This window comes from Belonocnema kinseyi, chromosome 6 (genome assembly GCF_010883055.1).
Source record: "Belonocnema kinseyi isolate 2016_QV_RU_SX_M_011 chromosome 6, B_treatae_v1, whole genome shotgun sequence".
Classification (NCBI taxonomy): Eukaryota; Metazoa; Arthropoda; class Insecta; order Hymenoptera; family Cynipidae; genus Belonocnema; species Belonocnema kinseyi.
In genome coordinates, this window is record NC_046662.1 from 76,897,518 (window position 1) to 76,913,221 (window position 15,704).

The window sequence follows — 15,704 nt, forward strand, 5'->3', positions numbered from 1 at the left end:
TACAAGCTATCTAAGGATGGTACTATAGAACGCCACCTCAAGGTAGGCCTAGTGGCTCCATCTCTTGGTCAGGCCGGAAACTTATCAATCCACCCTCGTATTGTTTAAACAAATCAATATAGTTTAAATTTTAATGGAAAGAGTGAAAAAATAACCAATAATATCCACGATTTACACTTGTGCTGCTATAAATAATACCAGTAAAGTAATAATGTGTCGTCCAATTTCTGTTCACCCATATTATCCCTAAGAAATTCGCTAATGCATGTTTTGGATTCTATTCAAGAAAATATTTTCAAAATTAATAATAAATTATTTGTATTGAGACACTAAAAGCGAAGGGAATATTCTCTCATTTTTTATATTAAAATTACTACTAATTATTCGAAATTTTCTCTTCAAAAAGTTACTAGCTTACATTTCGAGGAGCATTTTTTTCGTAATTTTTAATATTATTATGAATTACTTATTTAAATGAAGACTTAAATCTACACGGCAAAAATACTTGTAAACCTCCAGTGTATGGTATGACAAGTTTCATGTTGCCAAAACTGTTTGCCAATGTTCATTGCTTTGACACGTTTATCTTTGTATATACAATAGATTATGATATGACGATTTGTGGACATGAAGAATTGGAATGGAATTAGAATGCGAGAGGGCAGAGAGACGTTATGTATTAAAATCGCGGAGTGGAATCTATTTCATTCTTCAAAAATAATAAGAAACGTGAAAATAAATTAACAATTTATTGGACTCTCAGACGAAAAACAAATTGCACGCTGCGCGGTCAAATTCCTATTGCTTGAAAGTTTTAGCGCGTCTAGGGTACGCTACTTTGCGCTTCGCGCTCGATACTGTATTTACTCACGCTGCATGCTCGGTTTTCGTACTTCCCCACATCTATGCACAAACTTTTTAAAATTAAAGGTCAAAGCATCGACAAAACAATAATTTGGTTTCATTTATAACAAAATAAAGCACAAATTTGATTTATAATGATTGACTTAATTATTTTGTTTCTTATTCTGCTCTAAATTTTATTCTCAGTTATCCTGAAAAATGTATCGTTTCGAATAATTTATACTATTAAAATTCATTATATGTAGTGGTTTTGAAACAGACTCATTTTCACTGTCTTGTTTTTATAATTTAAAAAGTGCGCTTCCTATAATTTAAATCTACTGTTATAAAAAAAATTTAATTTTTTATTTTTAATGCTATTTTTAGGATTAAAACGAAGTTTCAAATAAAAACTACGCGTTCCATAAGGAATGATTAATAACTAATAAGGAGCTCTTTTGTGGGGGAATAAATTTCGTCAATTTTTTTTTTAGTTTGTCTTTTGCCCCAAAAATTGATTTTTTTCACTTATTATGTGGCTTTTTACGTTGTGTTTTTTTCGTTGTGTGATCAAAATTTAAATTTTAGATTTTTAAAAAAAAATTCAAAAAGTTGTTATGACCAGTTTTTATGTCCAATGCCTGCCACTGGATACAACGTTCTTTCTGCCGAGGCTTCAATTTCCGTTTTGTCATCTCTTTGATTTTCTGTGAAAGTTTATAAATTATAGTCAATAATTTTTAGAAACATTCATAAATAATATTTATCATAAAATGGAATTACTTCTGTGAACATTTTTATTTGCCAAATTGATGGTGCAGAAAATTCCCAATCATTATCAACATTAAAATACAAATAACCTGATTTAATAAAGACGAAAGCGTTATAAATGGAATCCTTCTGTCATTTTAGAAACATTTGGTCAAAACGATGAGAACAGAATATTCTTATCTTGCTTATTAATTTATCGTTTACAAATTAAAGTTTCTCCCTTAGAATTAAATTTCTAGAATTAATATTCCTCATTTGGAAATCTTAGTTTACAAAATTCTCGAAAATTCCAAGGAAAAAACTAAAAACAGCCGCATAAACACATATTCATGCAGTATGTAACCAATCAGGTGGTCAATAAAAATAAGTGCCAGGTTTTCGATAATTCCCTTCTACCTATTTTTCTCGAAAGGATCATCTATGTTTGAAAATCCATTTTTCTCCGTGAAACTTTGGATTGAGGTAATTTCAACGGAACAGTGTGAACAAACTATTTCGAAACTTGGATGAAAATTAATTATTGATCCAGGATTATGAGACTTGAGTGAACAAGTACTGAGATTAGAAGAGAAGCGTGGAGTGGGATGGTATAGGGATTAAAAGTCAGATGTGGAAGTTGAAAGCTTATTTAGGGAGCTTTATAATGAATTGAATGTATGATGAAAGCTAGGAAAATTGTGGATCATACCTCAAATACTCGTTTTTCCCAGTGGGTTAGAGCTGTTCCATCCTCTCCTTGATCCTCCAATTCCGCGCCCTCCAATAGCTTGCAATTGAAATGTGCACGAACTTCCTCTCGAACTCGGGGCGTAACTATCATTTGCATAGGTCTCTCCACAGTAGCTCCACGCACTTGCCAGTTTTGTCTGATCACGGTCTTGATTGTATTTTCACTCCACTGATGAGTTTGCAGTCTGCAAGGAACAAACAGCTATTATTTTCTAACTTTCTCTTAATTTTCATTATTTTTCTTCACACGCTCTTAACAATACAAAAACAGTTAAAACGTTTAAGGTATTTTCTCAAAAAGTTAAGGATTTTCCTAATAAAATACTTTTCAAAGGCAAATCTCATTCCTAATTTTTATATCAATGTGCGCGGTTCTCCAAAAACAGGACACTTTTTCCAAGAGTTCAATTTTCTTTCGATTCCATTTTTGGATTTGTGAGTTTTAAGCCCCCCTATCTTACAAGATTTCCGCTGACTACATTTTTTTATAAATTTAGTTAGAGGTCATTTGAAAATAATGTAAGATAATGGGGGAAAAGTGTGAAAATCTTAAGACGTCTTATGAATCAAAAAAGTAGTTTAACCTGTAAGCAAATTTCCAACTAAAAAAGATAAATATTTAACAAGAAATCAACTAGTTGACGTTTAAAGCAAGGATAAATCTTAATTTTGAAACAAAGAGAGACGAATTAAACTAAAAAAGACGAATTTTCAAGAAAATAGTTGAATCCTCAACCAAAACAGATTAATTTGCAACCAGGATATTGTATTGTTTAAGAAAAAAGTTCGAAAAAAGATATGAGTTATTTTAAAAACGAAAAGATCAAGTTTTAATCACAGTGGAATTTTCAATCTACATACATATTTTAAGAAATACTTGAATTTTCAGCGAGGAAACTTGATTTTCTACCAAAAAACGAATTTGCATTTTTGAACAATAAAGATCTAATTTGTGTAAGAAGCGATGAGTTTTCATAAAAAAGACAAATTTCTAATGGCAGTAAAATTTTTACCTGAAAACGATTATTTAGTCTATAAAGAACACAATTTTCATCCAAAATATTCAATTTTCAAGTAAAAATACGAGATTTCTACAAAATAGTTGATTTCTCAATCAAATAATCGAATTTTCGACGAAAAAGATTAATTTTTAACCAAAAAGGATAGTTTCTTAATAAAAAAGACAAATTCTCAACAAAATACTTACGTTTTCGAACAAATAGTTACATTCTCAACCAAGAAAATTAATTTTCGCCCAAAAAAGACAAATTCTTAACAAAATAAATACAATTTTAATCGAATAGTTACATTTTTAATCAAGAATGTTAATTTTATACTAGAAAAGTGAAATTTTCTACAAATTTTACATTTTTAACTAAACAGTGTAATATTTTCAGTTTAAAAAATTAATTTCTAACCAAAAAAACTAAATGTTCAACAAAATAGTTCAATTTTCAACGGAGGACATAAATTTTCATCATGAAAAAATGAATTTTCAGCCAAAAAATGTAATGGTCGATTTTTCAACAAAAAAGGATTTTCATTTAAAATAAAAAACAGTTGAATTTAACAAAAAACATTTTTTTAAACACTTGAATTAATTTGTGCTTTATTGAAATATGTAATGTTTCGTTCCAGAAGCTAATGAGGTTAATTGTTCTCTTTTGAAATCCACCAAAAAATTATTAAAAAGTTCAAAATTAACCAAATGCGGCGTTTTTCTGTAAATATTAAAAGTCGATTTTCTCCAAAACCCTTTTGTCATTTTTCTGCTAAATTTGTACTTCAATAAGAAAGACATTCTGAGAGCTTCAAGCAGGTTATCAAAATGCTAAGAAAAAACTGTGTTCATTTTGAACAGTTCTACTAAAAATTCCTCTTCTTCTTTTATGGCATCTTTCATCGCCCGTGAAAGAAGTAAAAAAATTCCATTTTTCATAAAAAAAATTTTATGACCGAAAGAATTATATAGCCAGCATGAAATGTACAGAATGTCTTCTTTATATAAGCGCCAATCTAAAAAAACTTACTTGCTAAAATGAAAAAAAAATCTGGTTTTCCGTAAAAACCACATTCCATGTTTTCAAAATTTAACTGGAAAATATGGTAAAAATTAGATCATATATAAAAAGATATTTTGTAAGTTGCACGCAAGTAAAATAATTTTTGTGTCCTCAAGAATCTTTCATCTCGAAAAATGTATTTTTTTTTATTTTTCTTTGACACGATGAAAGCAATCATAAAAAGAAGAGAGGTATTTTTTAAATATTTATATAACATTTTTCAAGCAAAAATTCTCGTATCAACAACAATGTTTTGGCCTGCATAAAATGCACAAGATGTAGAGAAAGATAGATATATATGGATTAGGAATATAATGAGATAAATATGATTGAAAAAGACAGGCGTAAATCCAAAAAGGTGGAAAAAAATAAAAAGAGATACGCGTGGATCTGTATGGAAAAAGACATAGGAAAATATAGATGTGAATAGACAAGAGATCGAGTGAGATAGGGAAAAGGAGATCGAAACAGAAAGGCTTGATTCTGGATTAAATAAAATATAGAAAAAATAGACGTATATAGGCAAGGGACATATTGAGATACGGTAATGGGGAATAAAAAACTCATATCCTTGAATCAAAATTGACAAAAATACACAGAAAAAGATAGACGGGCATAGCAAAAGATAGGCTGGGATAGAGAAAATGATATTAAAACAGATGCATGTGAATATAGACTAAGAATGGCATAGACACAGATAGACGTAAAGACATAAGGGATCACAGAAAATAACTAAGAATCAAATTTGTTGCAGGAAATTTTTTAGATCGATAAAGTTTTGTTTAGCCAGATTCGCGTCTTTCAAAAAACATGTGTATGTCATGGAAAGTCAAAAGAAAGTTTAACCGATATTAGTGTAAAGTTTATCCTGTGAAGTTAATTTTTGTTGCAGAGAATCTTTCGTCGGAAATCGATGTGAAGTCGTGTAAAGTTTATCTTTTGTTTTTTCTGTGATAGACTGAGATAATAAAAGTTCGATTGAAAGCGATAGAAGAAAATGTAGATTGACCAAAAGAAATAAGAAGATAGAGGTGGACAGACAAGACGTATAAAGAGACATAGCTGAAAGAGACAAAAAGGGATAAAGCTGTTTAGCTCTAAGATAGAAAATGATTCATAGTAATAGGATTTTTATCCTTATACTTTAAGCAGAGATGATTATAAAGCTATAAATAGGTCAATTGCAGGCGAGAATCTACATGGTGGCGAAACTGGCGTAAGCCCACAACCCCCTCCGGATTTTTTGGCTTCCCATCACTTGTCTATCTTTCACAATTTCCAACTGTCACTTTGACAATTTGTTATAACACACCTTAAATTTTATATTGTATTTTACCTTAAATATGCAAACTGAATTGGCTCCCGCATGCATGGAAATGCTTTATAATTGATTTTCAAGTTATTACTTTTATACCTTAGTTTTTCAAAACGTGACGTATAATTTGAAAAGGATCAATTTTGAACGATTCACTTTCACAACCATAATTTTAGAGCACTTAAATTTTAAACGAGGTTTGGAAATATTGGATTGTAACGGTTCCATTAATCGATAATTAATTATTGTTAAAGCTTTCAAATAAAAATAATATACTTTTCAATGTTTTAAGAATAATTGAGCTTTGAAGGTTTACAATATTCAAAGTTCTTCAATGCTGAACAGTGAAAATAACAGTGAATTTTTTTTTTCTATAGAAATCTAATTTTTTTAAATAAAATTCATTATATTATTTTGAATTCCATTTGATACTTAATCTAATAATAATTTAATCATTTTCATCATCTAAAAACTTTATGTATTTTTAATTTAGAATTATAATTTTAAATGCGAAATTACGAAAAAGTCTAATTTTTCCAATTTTGAAACAAAAGTTGTTAAGTTTCCAAAGCATAAATTCGCAAACATTTATTTCAAAGTTTATTAATTTTTAAATCCTCAATCAGGAACAATCGTGATCAGGAATTTATAAGTCTTTTGATATAAAATATAAAAAGGCAGTCCTTAAATTAAAAATTAAAACCCCTATAATTCTTGGAAATACTATTAAAATTTCCTCTTTCTTATGAAATTCCTTCACTTCATATCATCACTTCATATCTTTATAATCTGCTGAAATCCAATGAAATCTCTGAAGTAATCCGTGAAATTCTATAAAAACATGCGACATATATCCGAACTCCAGGACAAATTATTGAAATACCTTGAGACCTTTTAAAATTCCTTCAGATTATTGAAATGTTTGGAAATCTTCTTGGATCCATTAAAATTCTTTAAAAGTAACCTGACATATTTTTTCAATATCCTTATACAGTAGTTCCTATAAAATCCTTCTTACTATTTTGAAATTCTTTAAAACCGCATACCATTTTTTGAATTACTTAAATCTTTTTTTTAATCTGTTGAACATTCATTGGAATCCTTGGAAAAGCCCTAAACTTATTCAAATCCTTTGAAATATTTTTAAATTTCTTTAAATTTATTAGGCTTTCGGAAATTCTTGTGATTCTTTTAAAAAGCCTTAATATCCCTTAAAATTCCTTTAAATATCTCAATTCTTGTGGAGCCCTATGAAATCCTTTGAAATCCAAGAAAATTGATTGAAATATCTAACTGGAACTCTGTAAATCTCTCAGAATTACTGAGATCCTCGGAAATATTATAAAATTTCTTACAGATCATTTGAAATATTTTTAAATTTTGTAAGTTCTCTAAAATCCTTTCATTTTTTTTTTAAATCACTTAAATTCTTGGAAAAAATATATTTGAAAGCTTTTAAAATTTCTTGAAGTAATTAAATTCGTTAGAAATTCTATTAATTCTCCTAAAATCGATTCAAATCCTTTTAAATCACTGGAAATCGTTTAAGTGTTTTGAACTCTTTTACAAAAATTGGGTAGCATTATTTTTAGGGCTGGTCTGAAAGACTTTTATCGGGTCCGCTAGTGAGTTCCAGTCCGCTCCTGAGCGATATTTTTTACATATAAATGAAAACATGTAATTTTTTTAATCAGAAGAGATTTAAAGGAAAGAAACTACTTTTTTCAGAGAGGAAAAAAGATCGATAAAATTGTTGATGTATCAATTCGTTAGAACAGGATTCATTTTAATTTTGAATATTTTAAATTGAGAAGAGTTCCAATGTTTTAAATTCTTTTATTTTCTAGTAAAGTTATCGATATTTAAATTGAACATTTTTTGAGGCATGAAAGTTTAAAATAAAAAAATGTTATGTCTGGGAAAAATATTTGGTAACCAGAAAATGACCACAAATTTTGTTTCGTTTTTAGAGATCACTTTGAAATATTTATATTTGAGTATTTGAATCTCTGGATTCGCGATTGGTCCATTTTGTATAGATCGATAATTAAATTCTAATTACATAATTCACTTATATCAATACTGGTTCGCCATAATAGGGAATAATTTATAGCTCATAAAATATTTATCGTTTCACTCGCTAGGGATTTAATAGGATTTTGATAAAATGTTATTACCGATCAAATTATAAAAATGATATATTGTTAAGAAGTATTCGAAAATATAGTTATTGTTGGGGAAGAATGGATTCATTTTCCTTTATTTAACGCATATTGATGAGTAGAAGTGTAGGTTGCTAAACTCGTGTGCAATCGGGCAAATGTTCCGTGGTACAGAAGAGACTCTTGAGTGATTGATGCTGGATGCTGGATGCGTACATTTTGTTTCCGACAGACTCGACACATCGCTCGGACGTGACGAATGAATTCGAATAACGACTACAAAACGAGAACCGAAAGCATTGCAGAGAGATGAACCGAAGAATTGATAAGGGGAGGGCGTTAGAAAAATGAGTTAAGAAAAAAGATTCGAGTTTATCACGGATAAATTCAATTGGAAATTTAAATAATTAAAATAGTAAAGCTATCAATTGCGAATCTTCATTTGAGAGAGATAAGTATATTTCCCTTTGAATGTACTCTTTTAAATAGTAGGGTTTCGAATAAAAGTATTTTTTGCAACAGCCACCTTGAAATTAAGGACTTCCCGAATGTCTCTGAATAATGTGAAAAGTACTTCAATCCAGCAGAATGTGCCAGAATAATATTGACGCATGCGCGCTTTGAAAAAAATCTATTTTGCGAATCGATGTAGTAGGCATGCATGCAAATTAAATTTATTAACATTATTGAATCAATAATAAAACAAAAACTAAATTTAAAAGAAAACTAAACTTTGGAAATATGTAACTTTGCACACTGACGAAATAAAAATATTCTTTCGAATTCTTTTAAAAAAATTAAACATAACTTTGGATAAAAATATATAATACTTGATATTTTAATCAGAAAGCTTTTAATTTAAAATGAAAACACAGTTTAATTTAACAAAAAAGCTGAATTTTTAACTAAGATTTTGCAGCTAACAGGAAAAAATTATGTCAAGAAAACTGTAAAATTTTCAACTAAAACGAGAATAGATAAATTTACTGTTAATAAAATTATTTGAAGAAAGCAAAACTAAGTTTGAACTAATTAGTTAAATTCAGTAATATAAAGCAGGATGGCCGCGAAACTTCAATTTCGAAATTCCCTGACTATTCCCTGAAATTTTCTGACCAATTTTTCATTTTTCCTGACCATTAATACTCAAAGGCCAGAATTTGAATCCTGTAATCTATTTATCATGTTACAAGAAATATAAAAGATTGAAATCTGCTTTAAACGGAATAAAACAATTTAAAAAATTAAAATTTGTTTTCTTATTACAACCAAAAAAGATTAGTTTTCTACGATAGAAGATAAATTGTCAATCCAAAAGGACAAAAATTATGTTTTCGGACTTGCTTCACACTCGCTTCGCACATGTTTCACACTTTTTAAGCTTGATTCACGATCGCTTTGTATACTCTTCGCACTCGCTTCGTATACTTTTCGTACTCGCTTCGCTCGTAAAATAACCTCCGACTCACCTATTTTGCACGCTTGTATCACAAATAGCTATTCTCAAATAAACAAAGTACAGGGATTCTTCAATGAATTTAGACTGACTTACGCAGAAGGGAACTCGGTACGATTTTTTTACGTACAGTGAGAGGAAAGAGTGCGTTGGAATTTTGGCGAGAAAGAAATTTCACGAATGTGAGGTTTATTACGGTTCATCGAACGGGCGGTGTAGCACCTATCCGAGCCAAAAGGAATTTTCCAATTTTCAAGGCAGATACAGAGTTGCACCCTTGAACCAAGGGAGCACGTCGTCGCCGGATGATGAATAGCCACACCAGTCTGCTGCCGGTTCTTGCAGACCGGTGAGACTTGAATAAAATAAAGTGGTCTCTGGTGGTCCAGAGTACAGATCGCCGGAAATAGTGGGATGAGATTCAATATTTGCTGCTAAAGTTCGAAGTCTCGTTATAATCCCACTTTTTCCTGATTATAGCCATGAGCGAATAAGCGGAATAAATCATTTAACTGAATTTTCATTAGCTTCGTATTGGCAAGATTTATCTGCTATTATTCAGCATTGATGAATTAAAATTTAAACGGATTAAAAAGTATAATTTATACGAGATAAAATTGTGAACGGAAACATAAGAGAAAATTGATCAAAATGGGACTATATTATTGTTCTAGATAGGAACAAATCAGTATCGGATTATCATTTTCGTTCCATTTCGTCGATCCAATTATATGATTTCAGTTATTATCTAATTCCATACAAATCCAGAGATAGGAAACTAAAATTTTGTAAAATCCATTTTTTTACATCATTAACGAATTTGGACGAAAGTTTTGTTCGGACCACAGGAATAAATTATACTAGTAGTCTTGCGCGCGCCTATTTATCTTTTTATGAAAAAGAATAAATGAAAAGCCTATCTTTTCTATGTTATACATATTTAATGAATGTTACAAAATATTAGCATTAAATAATACAAGACATCAAGGGATGAGTTCTGTATCTGAAACTGTAATTAATCTTTTATAATAGCATTTTAACGAATTCTTTATTTTTAGGTAGAAAATGAACTATTTTATTCCAAATGAGCTTTTTTTTATTAAAGATTAATTTACATCTAATATTGATGAATAGCATTTACTACGATTTTGTAGCTCACGTTGATGATAATCATATTCTTTAAATAATGAACTTTGCATTTTTACATCACAATTTTAATAAATCAATTTAGTAAAACTTTTGAACGCGCATTGTAATAATCAAACACATGTAATAAGCTTGTTGCCACTTGGTAAACTCTTTCCTGCAAATCTTGGTTAAGTCTCCCCAACATTAGTTCATGCGTTAAATGACATAAAAATTCAACTCTGGTTAAAAATTTAAATATTTTGTTGAAAATCTTTTCATTAAAAATTCATTGAGAATTCTTTTTTTAATGTAATTCTTTTTGGTTAAAGATTAATCTTTTTTGTTTAAAAATGTGTCCATTCAGTTTAAAATTTATATTTGTAGGTTGAAAATTTAACTATTTGGTTAAAAGTTAAACTATTCGGTGTCAAATGCAAATCTTTCATTAAAAAGCCAAATTTTTAACAAAAACGTTTACACTGAAAATGAAAAAGTTTCATTTTCAGTTTTAAAAAATTAACGAATTTGCAATCAAATAGTTACTTTTTCATCCAAAAATATATAATATTTTAACAAAATGGTTAAACTTTTAAATAAGTAGATAACTTTTCAACCAAAAACTAAAAAATATGATTATTTTAAAACAACAACAGCTGAATTGAATAAAAAAATTAACTTCAAGAAAATTTTTACATTTGGAACCAGAGATACATTTTTAACTAAAATAATGAATCTAAAACCAAGAAACAATTTTAGTCAACACATAAAAAATGCATCTAAATTGTTGAACATTTTCAACAAAAAATTTAAAAAACTGTTCCCTTATAGTTTAAAAATCAAGTAATTGGTTCAAAATTCGTCTTTTTTGTAAAACATTAATCTTATCGGTTAAAAATTAATCTTTTGAACATAGAATTTTTTTATGACGAAAAAATAGTTTTCTTAAAATTTAATCTAAAAACAACCAAAATTCCTTGCTGATCGATTCAAAGACTTGAATTGCAGAATCTGCCTAATGGTAAATGGATTCGATCTCCTTTGAAATAATTTTCATAACACTTTTTTTTTGTTGAAAAATAATTTTTTAACAGAAAATTAAACTATGACATTTTTGGTGAAAAATTAATTGTTTACATTAAAGTGTAATCTTTTTATTTAAAAATCTAACTAATTGTAAAAAAAATTTATGGATTTTGTTAAAAATTCATCTTTTTAGTATAAAATTAATCTTCTTGTTTGAAAAATCTTCTTGCTGATTTAGGATTCAACCATTTTTCTGACAATTCTTTTTTTTTCAACATTGATTTATTGAAGTGAAAATTTAACTTTCCATTTTTGGTTAAAAACGTATTGATATTTTTAATTGCGAACTGTTTTGGTAGAGAACTCTGCTTTTTTCTAATTGCATTTCTTTAAGTTGAAAATTATTTTTTTAACTAAAAATAAACTATTTAATTTTTCGTTGAATATTAAGTTCATAATTGAGGCTTCATCTGTTTCGGTTCAAAACGAACCTTTTTGATTGAAAATTCAACTATTTTCTTCAAATTTCTTTTTTTTTTAATTTCTATAATGATAAAATCTACTTATATTACTTTTGGTTAAAAAATGATATTTTTTTAGATAAAAATCATATATTTGTTTGAAAATTTCTAGATTTTGTAGAAAATTCGTAATTTTTTGTAGAAACGTAATATTATCGGTTGACAATTAATATTTTTCATTAAGGATTGAGTTATTTAAAAAAATATCCTTTTCAGTTTGTCAAAAACCAAATTATTCAAAAGCAATTTCGATTCTACTATTTTCGGTTGAAAATTGATATTTTAAATTGAAAATTGACCTTTTGTACTTAATAATTATTTTTTTTTAATTTTTATGTTTTGGTAGAAAATTAATCCTTTTGGTTTAAAATCGACCTTTTTTCGTTAAAGATATTGAACTATTTGGAAATAAATTTATCTGTTTTGATGCAGTATTTAGAAATTCAGAATTTTGTTGAAAATTCGTTATTTTTGGTAGAAAAATAAACTTCTTAATTGAAATTTCATCTTTTTTTGTTAAAAATAGAATTTTTTTAAACCGTCTTTTTAAACAGGGAAATTAACCTTCCCGGTTGAAAATTCATCTTCTTCATTGAGGGTTCAATTATTATTTTTTTGAAAATTCCTTCATAGTTAGTCAAAAATTAATTTATGTAAAATAAAATTGTATTATATCATTTTTGGTAGAAAATTGATATTTGAAATTAAAAATTTATCTTTTTCAGTTGAAAATTCAACCCTTTGGTTTGAGAATCCATATATTACGATGAAAATTCGTTATTGCTGTAGGAAATTAGTCTTATCGTTTGAAAATTCATCTTTGTGATTAAGAACAAAACTATTAAGTTGCACATTCCGTTTTTGTTTTTGTTCAAAAACTTTTTTTATATAAAATTAATCTTCTTGCTTAAAAATTCATCTGTTTCTTTGAGACTTCAACTATGTATTAATACCTTTAAGGAAAATTTTCATTATATCATTGTTGCTTGAAAACCAATCGTCTCTTGTGGAGAATTAATTTTATGGGTAAAAAATTAATCTCCTTTTGTTATTTTTAACACCGATGTCCAAATTCAATTTTTTATTGTCTTATATGGGAAAAAAACCGTCTCGCATAATTGACGATAAAAAAAATTTTTATCGCTGAGAGATTCTGCCAAATAATGTGTACAACCTGCCTGATTTTAAGTGAATTCTATTTTATTTCAAATACTTTTGATAATATTGTTATTGCATTGAAAATTAATTAAGTTGAAAATTCTATTATTTGTTTAAAACAATTTTTTTAAATAGAAAATTAATCTTTGTGCTTGAAATATCATCTTTTTTGTTAAAACTTTGACTATTTGGTGTCAAGTTCATCTCTTTTAATTAAAATTTGAAATAATCTGTAAAAAATTTCATTTTTTTGATCGATTATTAACTTTTATAAACTACAAACTGAATTAATATATTTTTGTTTAAAATTTGATATCTTTTTGTTAAAACTTCATCTTTTTAGTTAAAAATTATTTTATGGGTAAAAAATTAATCTGTTTTTATTATTCTTAAAATAGATGCCCAAATTCGATTTTTTTTGTCTCAGATCGGAAAAAAACGTCTTGCATAATTTACTATAAAAGAACTTTAATCGCTGAGAGATTCTGCTAAATAATGTGTAGAACCTGCCTGGTTATAAATAAATTCTATTTTTTTTTAAATTCTTTTTATAATATTGTTCTTGCATTGAAAATGAATTGAGTTGATAATTCTATTATTTGTTGTTTTTAAATTTTGCTCAATTAAAAATAAATCGTTGTGATTAAAAATTCATCTTTTTTGTCAAAACTTTTACTATTTGGTGTCAAGTTCATCTGTTTTGATTAAAGTTTTTAATAACCTGTAGAAAATTTCATTTTTTGGATTGAATATTAACTTTTATAAACTAAAAACTGAATTATTCTATTTTTGTTTAAAATTTGATATTTTTAATTGAAACTTCATCTTTTGTGTTAAAAATTATTTTATGGTTAAAGAATGAATCTGTTTTTTATTACTCTTAACATAGATGTCCAAATTCCATTTTTTTGATCTTATATCAGAAAAAACGTATGGCATAATTTACTATAAAAAAATGTTAATCGCTGAAAGATTCTACTATATAATATGTCGAACCTGCCTGAAATTCAGTGAATTCTATCTTATTTTGAATACTTTATATATTATTGTACTTGGATTGAAAGTTATTTTAGTTGAACATTCTATAATTTGTTAAAAAAGATTTTTTTAAATAGAAAATTAATCTTTGTGATAGAAATTTCATCTTTTTTATTCAAACTTTTACTATTTGCTGTCAAGTTCGCCTGTTTTGGTTAAAATTTCAAATAACCTGTAGAAAATTTCATTTTTTTATTGAATATTAAGTTTTATATACTAAAAACTGAATTATTCTATTTTGGTTTAAAATGTGATCTTTTTTATTGAAACTTGATTTTTTTAGCTAAAAATGGAATCATTTGTTTGAAAATTCCCGTGTTTTGTTGAAAATTTGTCTTTTTTATTAGAAATATAAATATGAAAACCCGATACATCCATAAACCTGAACATAATTCATTTAATCCCTCATTTCTTAAACCATATATTGCTTAAAAGCGCATAAAACTTTGGAAGCCTATACATTTTATACAGCTGTTTTGTTGCGAAGGTCAAGTGCCTAGAGTTTAATGGTACTTTTCTGATATTAAGTAAAGTTAGTATAACATTGGTGTATTTTTAGTTATAAGTTAATGTTTTAGTTATTATTTGCATTCAATATTAACATTAAGTATTATTCCTGTGATGCATGAAATTTGTTATAAAATTTCATTGCCAATAAAAAATGCGGTAGCAACTTATTGAGATTTTGAGGTTAATATTACATTTTGCAATTCAAGAGCGAACTCCTCGCAGTAAACAAATTTATCAAAAAGACGTAAGATGAAAACATAAAAAGCTATTTTTTATTTTAATCCTAATTAAAATAGTTTCTGTTTTTTCACCAAACATTTTATAAATTTGAATGAAATCTTTGTGTAATTTGTAAGAAAAATTTCAGTAAAGCTTAACTTTCTTAAAGTTTTTGTAGTAAATTTTTGTAACCTTTCATAGCAAAAAATAATATTTGATAGATTTTTGTAAATATATACGGAAGATTTACATTAAAGTGGCCAAAAATATCTAAATCTGTGTCCAGCAGTTCGCTTTTTTATTCTAAAATTAATTCCTAACCTCAAAATTGCAAAAGTTGTTATCGCATCTTCCACCAGCAATGGACTTTAATAACAAGTTCCATGCTTCATAGAAATATGACTTAATGTTAATGTGTATATTAATAACAAATAATAGATTAATCATTAACTTATAATTAAAAACATACTAACCCTAGCGATAGAAATCTCAGAGTATATGCTTAAGATTCTCAAGGCTCTGAGAAGCTTGGAGAAATTCTCCGCAGCCACTCAGATAGATATATTTAATGGTCCAGATAGCTCGTTCAAATGCTTTGAAGGCTTTAAAATGTTCTTTCCAAACTTGAAATAAAAATACGATCATAAATAACAATCAGAGAGACTGAAATTGAAATAAGAATTCGATCATAACTAACAAGCAGATGTCCTGTATTGCGATTGCAGTGGTACGGGTGGAAAGGTGGTGGTAAATGAGAAGCGTTGATTG

The 15,704-nt window shown here is 27.5% G+C and overlaps 1 protein-coding gene across 2 annotated transcripts in view; it reads right to left on the reverse strand.

Annotated features, from left to right (window-relative positions):
• LOC117174149 (leishmanolysin-like peptidase) overlaps nt 1-15,704 on the reverse strand; it is a 680,179-nt gene that overhangs the window by 21,693 nt on the left and 642,782 nt on the right. For both annotated transcript variants that reach the window (XM_033362964.1, XM_033362962.1), the window contains exon 8: nt 2,303-2,528. In XM_033362964.1, coding sequence (XP_033218855.1) covers nt 2,303-2,528 — 226 coding nt within the window. The remainder of the gene's footprint in view (nt 1-2,302; nt 2,529-15,704) is intronic.